This window comes from Mustela erminea, chromosome 15 (assembly GCF_009829155.1).
Source record: "Mustela erminea isolate mMusErm1 chromosome 15, mMusErm1.Pri, whole genome shotgun sequence".
In the NCBI taxonomy this organism is placed as follows: Eukaryota; Metazoa; Chordata; class Mammalia; order Carnivora; family Mustelidae; genus Mustela; species Mustela erminea.
In genome coordinates, this window is record NC_045628.1 from 67,296,231 (window position 1) to 67,311,223 (window position 14,993).

At 35.2% G+C, this 14,993-nt stretch overlaps 1 protein-coding gene across 1 annotated transcript; it reads right to left on the bottom strand.

Moving 5' to 3' along the window:
- Positions 1–2,469: 2,469 nt before the first annotated feature.
- UFM1 (ubiquitin fold modifier 1) lies at positions 2,470–14,081 on the bottom strand. The gene is made up of 6 exons (XM_032314886.1): positions 13,968–14,081; positions 13,835–13,891; positions 10,475–10,532; positions 6,953–6,992; positions 5,916–5,948; positions 2,470–4,525 (listed from the first exon to the last, which is right to left on the bottom strand). Coding segments are annotated over exons 1-6 (258 nt in total). The 5' UTR covers positions 13,970–14,081; the 3' UTR covers positions 2,470–4,457.
- Positions 14,082–14,993: the final 912 nt, after the last annotated feature.

A 14,993-nucleotide genomic window follows, 5' to 3' on the forward strand; every position in this document is an offset into this window, starting at 1 on the left:
AATTCATTTCTGAGTCAAGAGTAAATTCTCTGCTACAAGAAATGGTGAGGAATATATTCATTAACCAAATATTTTAGCAAAATAAGTTATAAGGCATGAGTCACAAATTGTTGCAATTTTCAAAGTTTTTATTCATTTATGTAGTCTTTTGATCATAAAGTACTTATTATCTATTACAGGCAAGGTAATCTGGAGACCCTTGTCACAATCTTGTGCTTTTATAAAATTTATACTTTAAATCAGAGACAAATTTGGTAACTCTGTATTTAACAATTGCTACAATGGGAGAACATCCGAAATGCAATGGTTGCTTGGAGAGTTAAACACCTAGCTCTGCTTGGGAGGAGTGAGGAAAGGCTCCATACCTTTTAAACTTGAAAAATCAGTCCTAGGTTTTTCATGAAGACCTCTGGAGAAAAGGAGCATGGAGGTGTGAGAACACAGTACAATGGAGATACTAAATATTTGTAGTTCAGTGTAGCTGCAGTGCAAATCAGTCATGGTAACAGAGGACTCTGAACATAGAGCAGTCCATGCAGGGTCTCACACGTCATATGGAGATTGGAGATTCAGTAGGATTTGGACTAGTGGAACTACACGATCGTATTTCCATGTCAAAACCCGCATTACAGCAAGTGTGAAAGAGGGTACAGAGCGATTAGAAGCTTTTCTAATAGCATTTAGGAGAGGATGAGGGCTTTAACTATAGTAATCTTGAGATAGATTTTGTAAATGGAATCAATAAAATCTTGTGATGGGTTTGCTAGGGCGAAAGAAAGGAAAAAAATTCTAATGAGTTCCAAATACCTGGTATAGGCGATTTGGAGGTTGTAGCTAATTTATTAGTTAGGCTAAACCTTTTGAGAATGTTTATTTCCAATGATGGTTTAATTATATAGCCTGATTAAAATAATTATTTATCTATCTCTAGTACTGTTAGAGGGTAGTTACAAAACTTCTGTATTGGGGGGGCTTATGGGCAACAGTCTTGTTGGAAGAGCAGGTTACCAATCTTGTAGCTGCCTCTGCATGATAAATAAAATTATAGGTGATGGCACCACAGTCCTGTTCCCACTGTGCCAACCTAGAGTAGCACCAGAATCCTAATTATCTTCGACTGACTTTTACTTAATGACTTTACTTACTTAAATTTTAATATATTTACACCATCAAATTTATACCATGTATTGAAAAGTAATGCCATTCATGATTATTACACACATATTAGGTCCTCTGAAATAAGAATTGAAGTCTTAGACATTTTCTTTTATATTTTTAAATTTATAATTCAATACAGATACAGATTTGGTATACTATGGAGGAAAAAAAAAGATACTAAAAAAATTCTCCTTGTCTGATGGAAAGAGTTCCAAAGTCATAAAAGGGATCAAAGTCAAATCTCAACCTACTTAAACCTTTCTTCTTCTGTAAAATGGGGTTAATAATTTGAAATTGTTGGGAAGAATGAAGGAGCATATCTAAGTATTTGACACATAGTAGATGAGTTCAATACATTTGGGTAAATTACATATGTAAAACACATACATGTGTACATACATATGTAACCACAAACTGTATAGTATGTAAATATACATATGTATATAGACACACACACACACACACACATACACACACACACACATGCACACATTTACCAGTGTAAAAAATCTACCACTTTGTAAAGGGCCTTGGGAACACTTATCAATCAATTTAGAATTGCTCCATTAAAGTATTTTAATACTTCCAGGTTCAAAAATATTTCAATGCCTTGGGTAAAAGACATAGTAGATAGTTTTAATATCTTAATGTGGGGAAAGGGGGCCTTAAAGGGGGACTGAATTTTCTTGCCATTAACTTTTCTTTCAAATAACTAATTTTAAGAAATAAAATATCCATGAAAACGACTGTACTTGCAACACTTTAAAATGAGGTTTTACTACCAGTGAGAAAGACTGTTAGCTAGTACCTCTGCACTTAGTCAGCTACTAGAGAACCAAGAAGAGGGATGTACACTTCCAAGGTTCTAGAACATATCCTACTCACTTTGACACCTGACACCTTGGACTTATTTTTGTTCATCTACAAAGTGAAAAGGTTGGCCTTATCATTTTCAAACATAGCTGCACAAGAAGAATCACCAGGAATGCTTTTTATAAACAGAGATTGTTCTGTGACATACCAGATTTAAGGATTCAAAACTTTATGGGTGGTTTCTAGACATCCTTATTTTTAACTAAGTGGCTCTGATAATCACTTAGGTTTGGAACCTACTGGCCTACCCAATTACTATGATCTCTCTTTTTTATTCCTGAAGGACTGGCATTTGGAAGTATATATTCATTTCTATGACCTATGGGATTCATCATCTTTGCACCCCCCCCCACCTTTTTTGGCAACATTTGTGATACACCAGCTCAACAAGTATGCTGATCAGGAGATTTAATAATGAAATAGGAGTAGACAATACAGTTTACAGTATGACAAATGTATTTTCATACGATATTATGTACCAATAATGTATTTAAACAAAATATGATTGCTTCAAAACATTCTGCACAAAGAACTTACAGATCACATTTATTTAATAACAAAATGTCCAGTTCTTTAGGAAAATGTGTTTAATTTACTACAACAAAACTTTCAAAACCAAAGAAGAAAAATATTAAATCACTTTATGGCACAGGACATCATAACTTACATAACACAGCAGGCAGATTTCGTTGTGGAAACAGGATGAAGGAAGTCTAAATTTAAAAATTAACAGAATGGGTATTCATAAATTTCTGGTTAACTGAGGCTTAATGATGTAAAAAACCTGGGGTCTTTGAGCCTCAGTTTTGTTTAGAAAAATAAAAACTTCCCCAAATATTACCTTCACAATTTAGAATCTTATTGTTCACTTGTCAAATATATGACAACAACTGGTTAATTTCTTAAACTTAACTACCAATGTCACCCTTGAGATGCTGACCCGGTTACATCTCCTTATACATTTTTTTCCCAATGAACCTATTAGGGCCTATGACAGGGAATATAATTGAAACACACTTAGATAAAAATTGGTCTTAAGAGATACTTTATTCATGAATAATTCAGCATGTACTTATTGAAAGCCTATTACACTTCCAGGTCTAGAAAGAGCACGACAGACACAAAGCCTGCCTCCAGGGAGCTCACCATCCAGGATACAGCAGGCCAAGCACTGAATCTGAATCACTATGAGCCTTCCTTTCATCTTTTCAAGATCTGCATAGATATTGATTTCCTCTGTAAGGGTAAATAAACTCTTCCCTTATGCATATCATTCTTTAGATTATCATAAGGGGAATTCTGAAGTCTGTGTGTTGACAAAGCCTACACTTTGCTTTCTCTAATTGCCTTCTGCTCCTTCTGAAATGTCATATATTTTCTTTTCCCCTTCAGTTCTCCACAACACACACTGCACTTCTGCCGATCCAGTTGGCTTGTTCTGTGATGCTCTCCTACAGCTTTCTGTTCCCCTTCATTGTGTCTTCCGTTTCTTTCCTCCTTACCAGAAAACTGGTCATTGGGGTTTCCCTACTTCCTCACTTAATCACTTCAGTGGCTAAACTTAACACCTCCTTAAATGCTGGGTCTTTAATCAGTATAATAAATTTTCAATTAGCATTTCCTAGAGCTCTGTTGAGAATTCCAGATCTTTCCAATACCCTTTTCCTGAATGTTATTTAGAAATACTAGCCTCAATAACACAAGGGTTTCTTGAGGTTGTTTTAAAGGTTGTATTCAGAGACTGATAAAGGATACATAACTCAGCAAAGAACGGTTCTACTTTATTCTGAATTCTTACCAAGTACTGGATTCTGCAAGATCATAGTTAAAACTCTTTGGTGTGGGACATCAATTTTACACATAAGGGCTAGATCAAAAAATTCAATTTTGGGGTCTCTGATATAGTTTGAAACTTAAAAAAACCTAAATGACAAAAAGATAGTTACGTATTCATTGTTATGTCTATATCCTTTATCATGAACATAAAATTAAGAATCAACTATTTTTAAGTGCACAAGTCAGATGCCATCAAGCAAACTGCCATGTATGACCCGCAGTTCATTTAAATTTTTAACGCAAATAGGAAGATTCAGTAAACTTTAATTTTCCAAATGTTCTCAGAAAGAGTTATCAGAAGCATCCACCACTTACAAAACACAGCTGGATAATCCACTTAGCCCAAATTAACTATCTGTATGTGTTGTGAGGTAGCGATGACAGACTATGGTCTTCTGTGGAGATGGTACCCTCTACACGTAGCAGTCCCTCTTCACAGGACGCATGTGAATAACAAGAAGGGACAGAGTCACCCTTCATTATTTCATCAGCTACTGGTGTTTTCATCATGTTTTAAATGCCTGACTTCAGTTTTACAACAATACCAATATTTATTTGGAAAGGTCATCCTATGTTCCAAGTAGCAGATATTAACAACTTCCAACACGATCTCTAGGAATAATCCGCAGTTCTGAACCATGTTTTAGGAAAACATTTCCTACGCAAACAAACAAAATACAAAGTTATGTATTTAAAAAATGACAAGTTATCTTAACATTCCAACAATGATCATAATATAAGATACAAAAAAGTATAAACTAAATAGGTACAGAAGCTCAAATAGCTTCAGACTAACTCCATGCTTTAAGGCTTGTTCCCACTCCTCTCACATCTTCATAACCCACCAAATTTCTGAAAATGTTAAATATCACTAGCCACAAAAGTGCTAACACATACACTCAGCAAACAGCAATGTAATTTAATCATCAATACTTGCTAATTCAATATACAATAAAATATCTAAGGACAGAAAGAACAGTAAATCTAAATTACCACAAATGACAAAGTTTAGCAACCTGATCTGACCTCTTTTTGCTCAATTGCTTGCTGAGATTTTCTTCATGGCCCATGATATGCACAATTCAACTTTTAAGGGTAATACAACAGGCAGCATGTTACAATTAGCAGTAACTCGAATTAATATAAACTACTGAACATTTCTACAGTAAGAAGAAATAAAACCTTTAAACCCAATTTTAAAGATATCTCTACAATAAAATGCTTCATGATTTTCAATAATCTTTTTAATAAAAAGGATTATATACTTAAAACTACTGATTTAAGTAAAAACAAACAAACAAACTACAATTTTAAATCACTCTTTATTTTCTAGATGGCTAAATTTCAATTCCAAGGCCTTATGAGGACAATATAATTTTGTTATAACATGGAAGTACTTTAGAATGATTTAAACGTAACTACTGCTCAAATTGAGATCACATTAAAGTATGCTTAATTATAAAAACACTGTAATTAGATTATAAGCCAAAAAAAGGTGCATCTAAAAAATACAAAATTACCTATCAAGAAGTTTAAGATTACTTTTATTTTGCCTGCTTATCAGAACATCAACGTACAGCAAGCACTGTGTAATACTAAGTTTGAAGCTCTGAAAGCTCTCAGGGCTAAGCCTCCTGAAATATTAACTGACTGTACTTTTTAAAAAGAACGGTTAACAGCTAGCACATACTGAATGCATACTATGGACAATAATGCAAACTTTTAAGCACTTCTCATGTACTATCAAAATCATTATTCCCATAAGAGTATGATCTTACCATCACTTGTTGTTCCATGTATTAAACACCTTTAATGCTTATTAGTGAGGTTTTCTCTTCCTTGTAGCCGAAAGCATATATTTATCTGATACCCCCCAGGAAATAAATTATTGCTCAGAGACATAGCTAAGGACTCCTATATAATCCCTAAAAAATAACTATTATCCTAGTAAAAATCCCATCTAGTTGAATCAGAATGAACCACATGTTCAGTATCAAATGACATGCACAGCCCCACCCACACCTTCTGAGTTTCAGACAAATACTCACCAGCAGTCTGGGCAGGATTTATTCCTATTCCATCTAGAAAGTAAGTCATAAAATTATCTAAGTTGTTTATTTCTAAAGCTAAAATGGTTTAACAGTAGTAAGAGATTTGATGCTATGGGATATATAGGCACAAGCCAAACAATTTAAATCTAAAAACAGGAATGACAAATCTTTCAGCTAAGTTATCTACTGAAATCCATTACTATTACCCACTTACACACACTGTTGGATTGGACAAGAACAGCTGTCGATGCCATGATCCTGATAAATTCCACAGAAGACAGTGTATTCTATCACACACCATCCAGTGAAAAATACAGTCAAAAGTACCTCAGGTATGTCCTTAATCATTTACATATTGCTCCCGAGGCATAAAATCTTAAGGCTAGGAGAGCCCACAAAGTCATTTAATTCAAGTTGCAGTGACATCTGATTAAAGTTTACAAAGCATTTTCTTAACAGCTCATTTGTAAACCTAAAACTTTCCAGAAAGTAGACTGGCTTTCTTTTCAGGTAGAGAAACACCTCAATTTGACAGCATACAGAATGTTTCAGAATGAGAAATTCTGTCATATATAAACCATCACAATTACTTGTATTCTAAAATATTCAGAATTTAAACTGTAGATCTAATTGAATAAAATCCTCATTACTTCAAGCTTATAAGAAATAGTTTACTGCAGGAAAGCAATAAAATGCTGTAGCAAAGGTACTCTGCCATTTAACTTCCTATATTCAAAAAGTACCTACAACTTATTAAAAAACAATGCACCTTGTTAAATAAAGGGAAAGGTAATTTTTACTAATAATCTGGCATGGATTGGTAAGACACAGATACTGTGAAGTGCTATACTCTACCAGAGGCATAAAGAATTGAAGAGAACTCATTATGGACAATAACCTTGACTTAGTGTTTACAAAAAGGCCAAAGTGTTGATATAAATTTTGGCGTTTTTGTATTTAAGTCAATTTTAATTAATTTGCTTTTTAAATAATTTCTCTAGCTCTGAAGTAATAGTTTTAAAATGAATTCTTACCATTGGTAATAATTGCACTTGTTGCTGCAGGAACTTTAAACTAAAAAGAAGAAAAAGGAAAAAAAATTATTTTTTATCTTTATAAACATTTATGTAAAAATATATATTTATATACATAAACTATAAAAGATGGTTAGCAAGGATGGGATACATAAAATCAAATCTATAATCCTAAATGTGATTTATCTTTTAGGACAATGTCAACAAAGAAAATACCACAACCGGCTTATACTTAACGAACAGTATCTTTTTCTAAATACTGCATTTCCCTGCATCTAGGACATAAAACATTACAAAAAAGTTAAAACACTATCAATAAATATATTCTTTCAGACTTGGGCATGTTAGTTTTATCATATATAACTCTCTTGTCTAACTGAAAATAAAACAATGGCTTAGAACATTCCTAAAACTTCTCTATAGAAACAGTAAGGTCAAACAAATGCTCTCTTGTGTTTAATGGAAGATGAACCAAAGCTCACATTCCTTCCTCAAATTCTCCTATGAATGAATGTATTGCTGACTTAGATTTCACAGGATTGCAATAGTCTAATTGTGCCACCAGGAAATAACAACTCAGGTCAAGTAGGTGCAGATGATGTCCACTAGACAATTATGTGACTGCTAAATGGCTAATAGTGAGAGTAAGACTTCACTGATCTACTTTCAGAGGTGTAAAAAGATGTGTTTTCTGAATCAATAAAATGTGGTACAGAACTTATTGGTAGCTAAAGGGAGAAGTCTTCTCTTAATTCCTTAGAGACCAGCAGTTGTCAAAATGCTTTCATGTACTCATAAGTTCATTCATTCTTCTAACTCGTAAGTTCACTCATTTACCTAACAAATCTTTATTAAGTACTTCTACGCTAGAGACTAGTTTTATAGATATTACAGTTAAGTTTTATGATCAAATAAATTTGTTGCAGCTAATACAGTTTATTTAATGTCAAGAAGGATTTGGTGAATGAAGTATTTCCCATACTCTTTCGGCCAGATTCTAGTTTTTCATGGTTTTTGATGTTTCAGTGGTTCCAGTGGTCTTGGAAAAGTACTCAGGGAAATGCTGCTCCAGGTATTTATAATGGTCACATATACATAGTTAGGAAAAACAACTGAAGTTTATTTTAATAAACTTTAAACTTTTTAAAAAAGTTCATTTTAATTTATAAATTAAAAAATTAGGTTTTAAAATAAAAATTTATGCACAAGAACATAACATGTTACTGGATTATGTACCTAATAAACACATAATTTTTATTTGTAAATGTCCTTTTAAGGAATGAAAAAAACTTAAATAAACCTAAAGTAACTTCAAAATATGCTTTAACATTAAAATACTTCAAGAATCATTTATAGAGATTGCAATACTTAATAAAACTTCGAGCAAATACCCAAATTAATTATAGGACACCTCAGATTTCTAAAACTTGAGCATTACAAAGTTTCTAGGTACCCTACTGGGTATCTTATTCTTTGATTATGTCCATTTTAGGATAAGCTATGCATTTTTAGTCACAGCCATATAGTGGCAGTGCATTTATGAACATTAAAAATAAGCAACTGCTGACATAATTTTTCCCTTTTACAGAATGTAGAAGCAACAGTTAAGCAGACATCTGGGGAAGCATCACTAGTGATGTAAAATTCAGCAACTATTATGTTCATGCTACACTACTGATAAGTTTTCTTCTGGATGCAAAGTATTTCATGCTCCTAAATTTTCATTTCTTTCCTTTCTCAGACCCTCCTAATCTTTTAATTTAGGATGGTAAAAGGCTATTCTCGGGTTTTTGACAACTCACTACTTACACTTACTTAAACTAATTCTTAGTCCTATTGGGGAATTTTCTTATTTTTTAAAAAATATTTTATTAGGAATTTAAATCCACAGGTTCAGTTTGTCAACACTTGTCTTCACTGTAAGAGCCTATGTCTCATCTTATGAAAGACCCTCTCATTGCTGCCTCAAAGTCATAACCTTTCTAAATGTATAGTACCCACAAATTGTAAGTTATAAGCTATACTAAAACCTCAATGAATATACGCAGTAATGTGAAATTTGTAAGTTTATTTTCTATTGCAGGTCTGTTATTTTTTATACTTTTACTAGAAGACCAAGATCACAATGCCTTTGCCTTACAAAAAACATATATAACTACAAAATATAATAATAAAAAATTAATGATAGCTCAAATTGACCTACTTTTTAAATTGTAATTTGTGGGATCTCTATTCCCCAGGGCCAGGAAAGTTTCCTGCAGGTGATCTGTGCAGCAGAAAGTAATGCTAATGCTGTTTCCTAGCTCTTTTTAGTTATTCTATTTTTTTCTTTTTAGTTATTCTACATGGGTGAAAAAGATAAACACTGACTATAAAACAAGTACTACCACTTTTCAGTTTAATTCTGAAGGAATGATAAATAATGTTAGTGGTCCTGGACAATATCACTCTGTAAATACTGATGGGTTGACTGATTTTCCATTTATAGCTTAAATTCAGGATAGGATTATGGATTAAGCTAGTTTATTTAGGTACTAAAATTATTATTCTGTGACTATAAACTTTTTTGAAGATTCTGAATCAAAACATTTGGCATTTGGATTTGAGTTACTCTAGATTTGTACAGCACTTTCAACTTCACAAAATACCATAAAGGCAATTATATTTTTCCTCAAAATCATTTAATCAGACAGGAAAGATGGATATTAATTACTCCAATTTTACAGGATATGAAATTTGAAGAAAAGAGAAATTAAGAGTCTTGTTCATGTCATACAGATAATTAATGATGCAGTTAAGTCTCTCAAATCACATTTTTGTGCTATTTCCACCAGACCAAGCTACTCTTGTAGTGTTATGCCCAAAGAGTTGTTTTATGGATGCATCTGGTAACTCTGGATGAAAAAAAAAAAATCTTTTTTTTAGAACCAAAAACCTAAGAATGTTTTAAAAGACTATGCAGTTGACAGGCTCAAACAGAAAACTTGAAAAATATGATAAAGACATTAAAAAATTTCTAATTCTTTAATCAAAATGAGTAAAAACAGGTTTACAGATTACACTGTAAAATGATGTTGCTGGTTAAAAAAATTCCCATATCCTCATATCCCATATCCTCAAACCTTTCCATATAACTTTTCCTTATAATTTTTAATTGTTGCATTAAATAGAGATTTGTTTAACTCATTCATCCTACTTCTATAAATCTTAACTTTCACTTACGTTGTTAAGTAGGGCTTAACTCTTTGATAGCATGAACCTAGTAATGAATTCACATGGATGTGGGTCAAAGTACGTGCAAAATTTAGACTTTTTTTTTTTTTTAAAGATGTATTTGAGAGAAAGAGAGAGCAGGTGGGAGAAAAAAAGAGAAACTCAAGCATACCTGAGCGTGATCACAGGACCCTAAGACCAAACTGAGCTGAAACTGAGTCAGACACTTAACCGACTATGCCCCCAGACTTTTGAAAAAGATACTGCTAAACTACATTCCACACAGGTTGTTCTAATTTCTATACTTACTTCTTCTGCTGCAAACTTTAAGACTGCTGTGAAAGGTGTACTTTCAGGAACACTAAGTCTGCAAGAAGAATGAAAAAGAATTTTTTAAAAAACTGATTATTCTTAAAGCCCCTCGTTCCTTATTTTGACTAATGTAGTAGAGCTGGCCAAAGCTGTCTTTTGAGGCTGAAGATTGTCTACTTCGACTGCACACTATATTCATTAACTTTAAAATAACAAAAAAAAGAGCAATTAATTTCATAACTGAGATGATGTCTACAGTTCCACCTAAAAATTAAACTATATAGGTGAGACTTAATATATTTTGATACAGAGAGGTCTAGTATATAGGCTGCTGCTTGTTTCCAGAAATGGATTTCAAAAAGTCAAATCTCTCCTTAGCTGTCAGTCCACTTTACCATCTCCAGTCCAAATACCTCTTCACCTGATGCATCAAAGTCACCATTTTCATTGTAAAGAGTCTAGTTTAACCTCTTCAGGAACCTTCTAGTGTTTCTAGATTTTAATAATCAAGTCTGAAATAGTAAATTATGAAAATGAATATGTTTACTATGATAAAATGTGAAGTGACTTTCTACCTTTATATCATCATTAGAAAAAAGGGCTTAAAACAATCTGAAATAACATTTTGGAGATGTAATGTGTGATTTTGTTATTAACTTGTACAGTGTCAAGTATATGAAAGATTACTGATAAACGGTCAATCTGTATGAATTTTCCAATTTAAAAACTGAAAACAGAACTGACATTACACCCCAAGAAAACACTTAAAAACACAGAAAGAGGTTAAAAAAATATAAAAAAAAATTCCTAATGTGAAATAAAAAAAAATGATTCAAGACTGTAAAACAGATTATCTTTAAAGCAGAGAAATGGCTGGTAATCTAACACTGCTCTTTGAATACTTGTCACCACCGTATTGTGCTTTAACGTTTTAATAAATTATCATGTAATACCTTAGGGATGTGTCCCATTTCTTCAATTAGTTATAGATTACTGAATATAAAAATCACTAGCTACCACAACACATTATAATGACTTCCAGTAGAAGAAGCGTGAATCAGACTGAGAGTCAAAGGTATATTTAATTCATCCCATATATTCATTTGATTTAACATTTCTATAACCTAATTACTACCAAGAGTGAATTTATCAAAAAACAAAAGACAAAAAAAACAATAAAAACTCTGACATCCCCCAGAATAAATCTGGAACTGTTAACATCCTTTTTTAGAATTCAACTATTAGTAATGTTAGAAATGTTAGAAACTCAAGTTACTTTTTTTTTTTTTTTTTTTTTTTTAAATCAAAGCACACATTCACTGGCTTGGCAAGTGAAAAGTGATACTAAAAAGTCAGTGTATTCTCCCACAATTTTTAAAAAATTGCATTTAACAGTACTCAAGTACTAGTTACCAATTACTCTGAATAGGATACACAGCATATTAACCTTACATACATGCACACATCATACCTATTTTATATACACACACACCCATACACAGATTATACATACACACATACTACATAAACAACAAACAGTAGATATGCCTATCATATTTATTCAAACACCAATATTAACTGAACTGGTACAAAGTTCCAGGGACTCTTACAGATACTACTGCTGCCCTGCTCTGTCCTTTCTCCATCTTACTTTTTTCTTAGATATTTATATGGTGATGAGAATAACCCAGTATAAAGGGAGAAATCAAAGATGATGAGGAGACAGGGATCTCTGGACTCCATCTACTTTAATCTTGAGAAGACTAAAATAGACGATACCTAGAGCCCAAGTGGTACAGCTGGCTTTTCATAGGAATAAAGTCAGGTTATCCTTTCTAACGGGATGGTGGACAGAAATTATGGGTTTATAAACACAGCAGTAGCTTCATATATGTGATGATGGAAAGACAAATTTTCCTCTCATAGCTTCAGAGGAAGGGAAAAGCACTGTGGGAAGTATGAAGACTTTTTTTTTTTTTTTAAATCCTCTTAGAGAATGAAAAGAAAAATAAGCAAACTTGGGAACTGTAGCAGAGCGTTAGGTACTACTGAGCATAGTTATGAATTTCACACAAAATCCATCAGCCTAACTGTGTAATTTTCTCTAAAGACATTCAGCTATGTACAGAGATCACAGCAGCTGCGTGTTCAGAGTTGGTGTTTCACCAAGCGAAACACACTGAGGAGAGGAGGACACCAGAGATGAGGTCAGTGGACCACTAGACAGAGTGGATCATGGACTCTGCGAGAGTTAGAAAAAGAATTGGGTAAAGCGGGGGAAGAGGGTAGTGGCAGATGTAAAAAGCAGTCTGATCAATGAATTAAAAGAAACATTTTTTTACAGAAGAAATATTAGAGCACATTAGATACAAGAAGACAATGTAGTCATTCACAAGAGCCTACTTAAAAATGACACCTTAGCTGGAGCAGTTACTGAAGAAGACCTTAAGGTTTTAGCCTATAACTGTGAATATGTGAGATAAGGTGAAAAAGATTCATGTTGGGGGGGGGGGAGCTTCAGGGTAGGCGTTGCAGGGGTCACAGAGAGTTAAGTCACTGAGGCCGATGACAACTGTTAACAGTATGGTTAAGGAGGTCTCAGTATTAGTTGTATTAATTATGCCTAAAATCCTACTCACGTCTTGTCTTTTGCTGCATTTTATGCGACTTCCAGATGCAAGACCCTCAATCGTGTTTATCTAAGAAAATTCAGGATGACTACGTAGTTAAGCCTGTGCCAAACCACCATTCAACTGCTAAAGGAGAAAAAAGGGCCTCGCGTGGAGTAACTGGCCTATGTCTGCATTTCCCGTATCTGCTAATCACACTTTATTAAATCCCAACATACGAAGTGTATGATTTGAGGCTCATTACTTTGTGACGCCCGACTGTTGAGTGCCCCACACAGGAATCAGAAGCCGGACAGTGATAAACGTTCAAGTAACTACAGACTCTCAACTGGGTTGTCTTCCCTACTTCCTGTAACAGCTGGTCAAAGCGGCAAAAGGCCTTTGCAATCAGGACTCCTTAAGGAACACAGCAATTCATCAGAGACGTCTACACGTCCTCCAGCTCCAAAACCCACCCATGGAGTCCCGAGGACGGGTCACCTATCAGCAGCAACCTTCAGGTCACAACGCCCCTGCTCCTTCGCACCGAGAGAAGTGGACACTCAGCGGGGCAGGCGCCGCATGTCTCCTTTCAGGCTCGGGCGGGATGGGGGAGGTTTCAGGAAGAGCGAAGGAGGGACGAAAGGGACGGGATACAGCCTGCTTGGGCGTAAGAGGATCTGAAGGCCAGCCTGGTCCCCGCCCCCCGCCCCCAGTCTCCAAGGCCCACGGCCGCCAGGCTACTCACACTTTGTAAGGCAGCCGCGGGTCCGACGTCAGCGTGATCTTAAAAGAAACCTTCGACCTGAGGAGGAGAGCGGGAGAGAGTTAAAGTCGTGCAGCGGGACCAGGGATTGGGATCAGGGTCAGCAAACACTTACATGGTGAGGCCGCTCCGGGAGGAGACCCCAACCAATTCCGCGTGGACTCCCACTTCCTCTGCTCTGCCCGGGACCTTACCGCCCCGCTCAGGTCCACGTCTCCCTCAGCAATCTGGGGGCCTCCAAAGTTGCTGTCGTCTAAGGCAGTGCCTGAAAATAGGTTCCTCTCGTTCGTGCCAATAGGAGCCTCCAACTCACAAAGAGCAACTGATTTTACATTTTAAGCCCTGAGACTAAAGCATGGATAGGATGAAAGAAAGTATTTCTAACTGCGGTAATATTCTGTCGTATTTTCAGTCAGGCAATATAAATGTGGGTAGAAACGGCAGGACTCTAGGTCCCAGCTGGCAGGTTGGGGCGGAAGTAAGAGCACAGAGTAGGCGGGCGCAGAGTGAGGCGTGACGAGGGGCGGGAGATAGACGCGGCTAGAGCAGCGTTCCACGATGTTGCTAAGGCAACCTGTTCTTGGAAAAAACTGGACTGTTGAGTTCAAGAAACTGGAATCTTCACCCCACTTTAGTGTTCGTATTCTTCTGTCTTCCCAGCAGTGCAACACTCTTAAATCTTGTATTTCCAGTTTTCCCCTTTAAAACTTTACAATACCGACGTCTGACTAATTTCAACAGACACCGGAGTTACCAAGTTGGTGAGAAAGGCAGGATCTCTGTGTTAGAGGAACTTGGACTGTATGTAGATGGAAAGAACAATTCATGAACAGGATCCCAATAGTTTGTTATGTAGTCTGATCAGAAGTAGGTGCCGATCATCAGCACATTTATTCAATTTAGTAACAAACTTTGAATTATTTCTATGTGGCAGGCAGTAAAGCTACATACTGGGGATGCTGAAATGGGAAGATAGGCAGGTGCCAACCCTCTACTATCTAACAGAAATTCTTGTATGTGAAGACAGACTGAATGCCCTCCAAATCTAAGCATCTGTGTTTGCAAAATAAAGATCCCTCTCACAATGTCTGTAATGCCCTTTCTGAGAAATAGTGCAATGAATGACAAAATAGGAAACAGG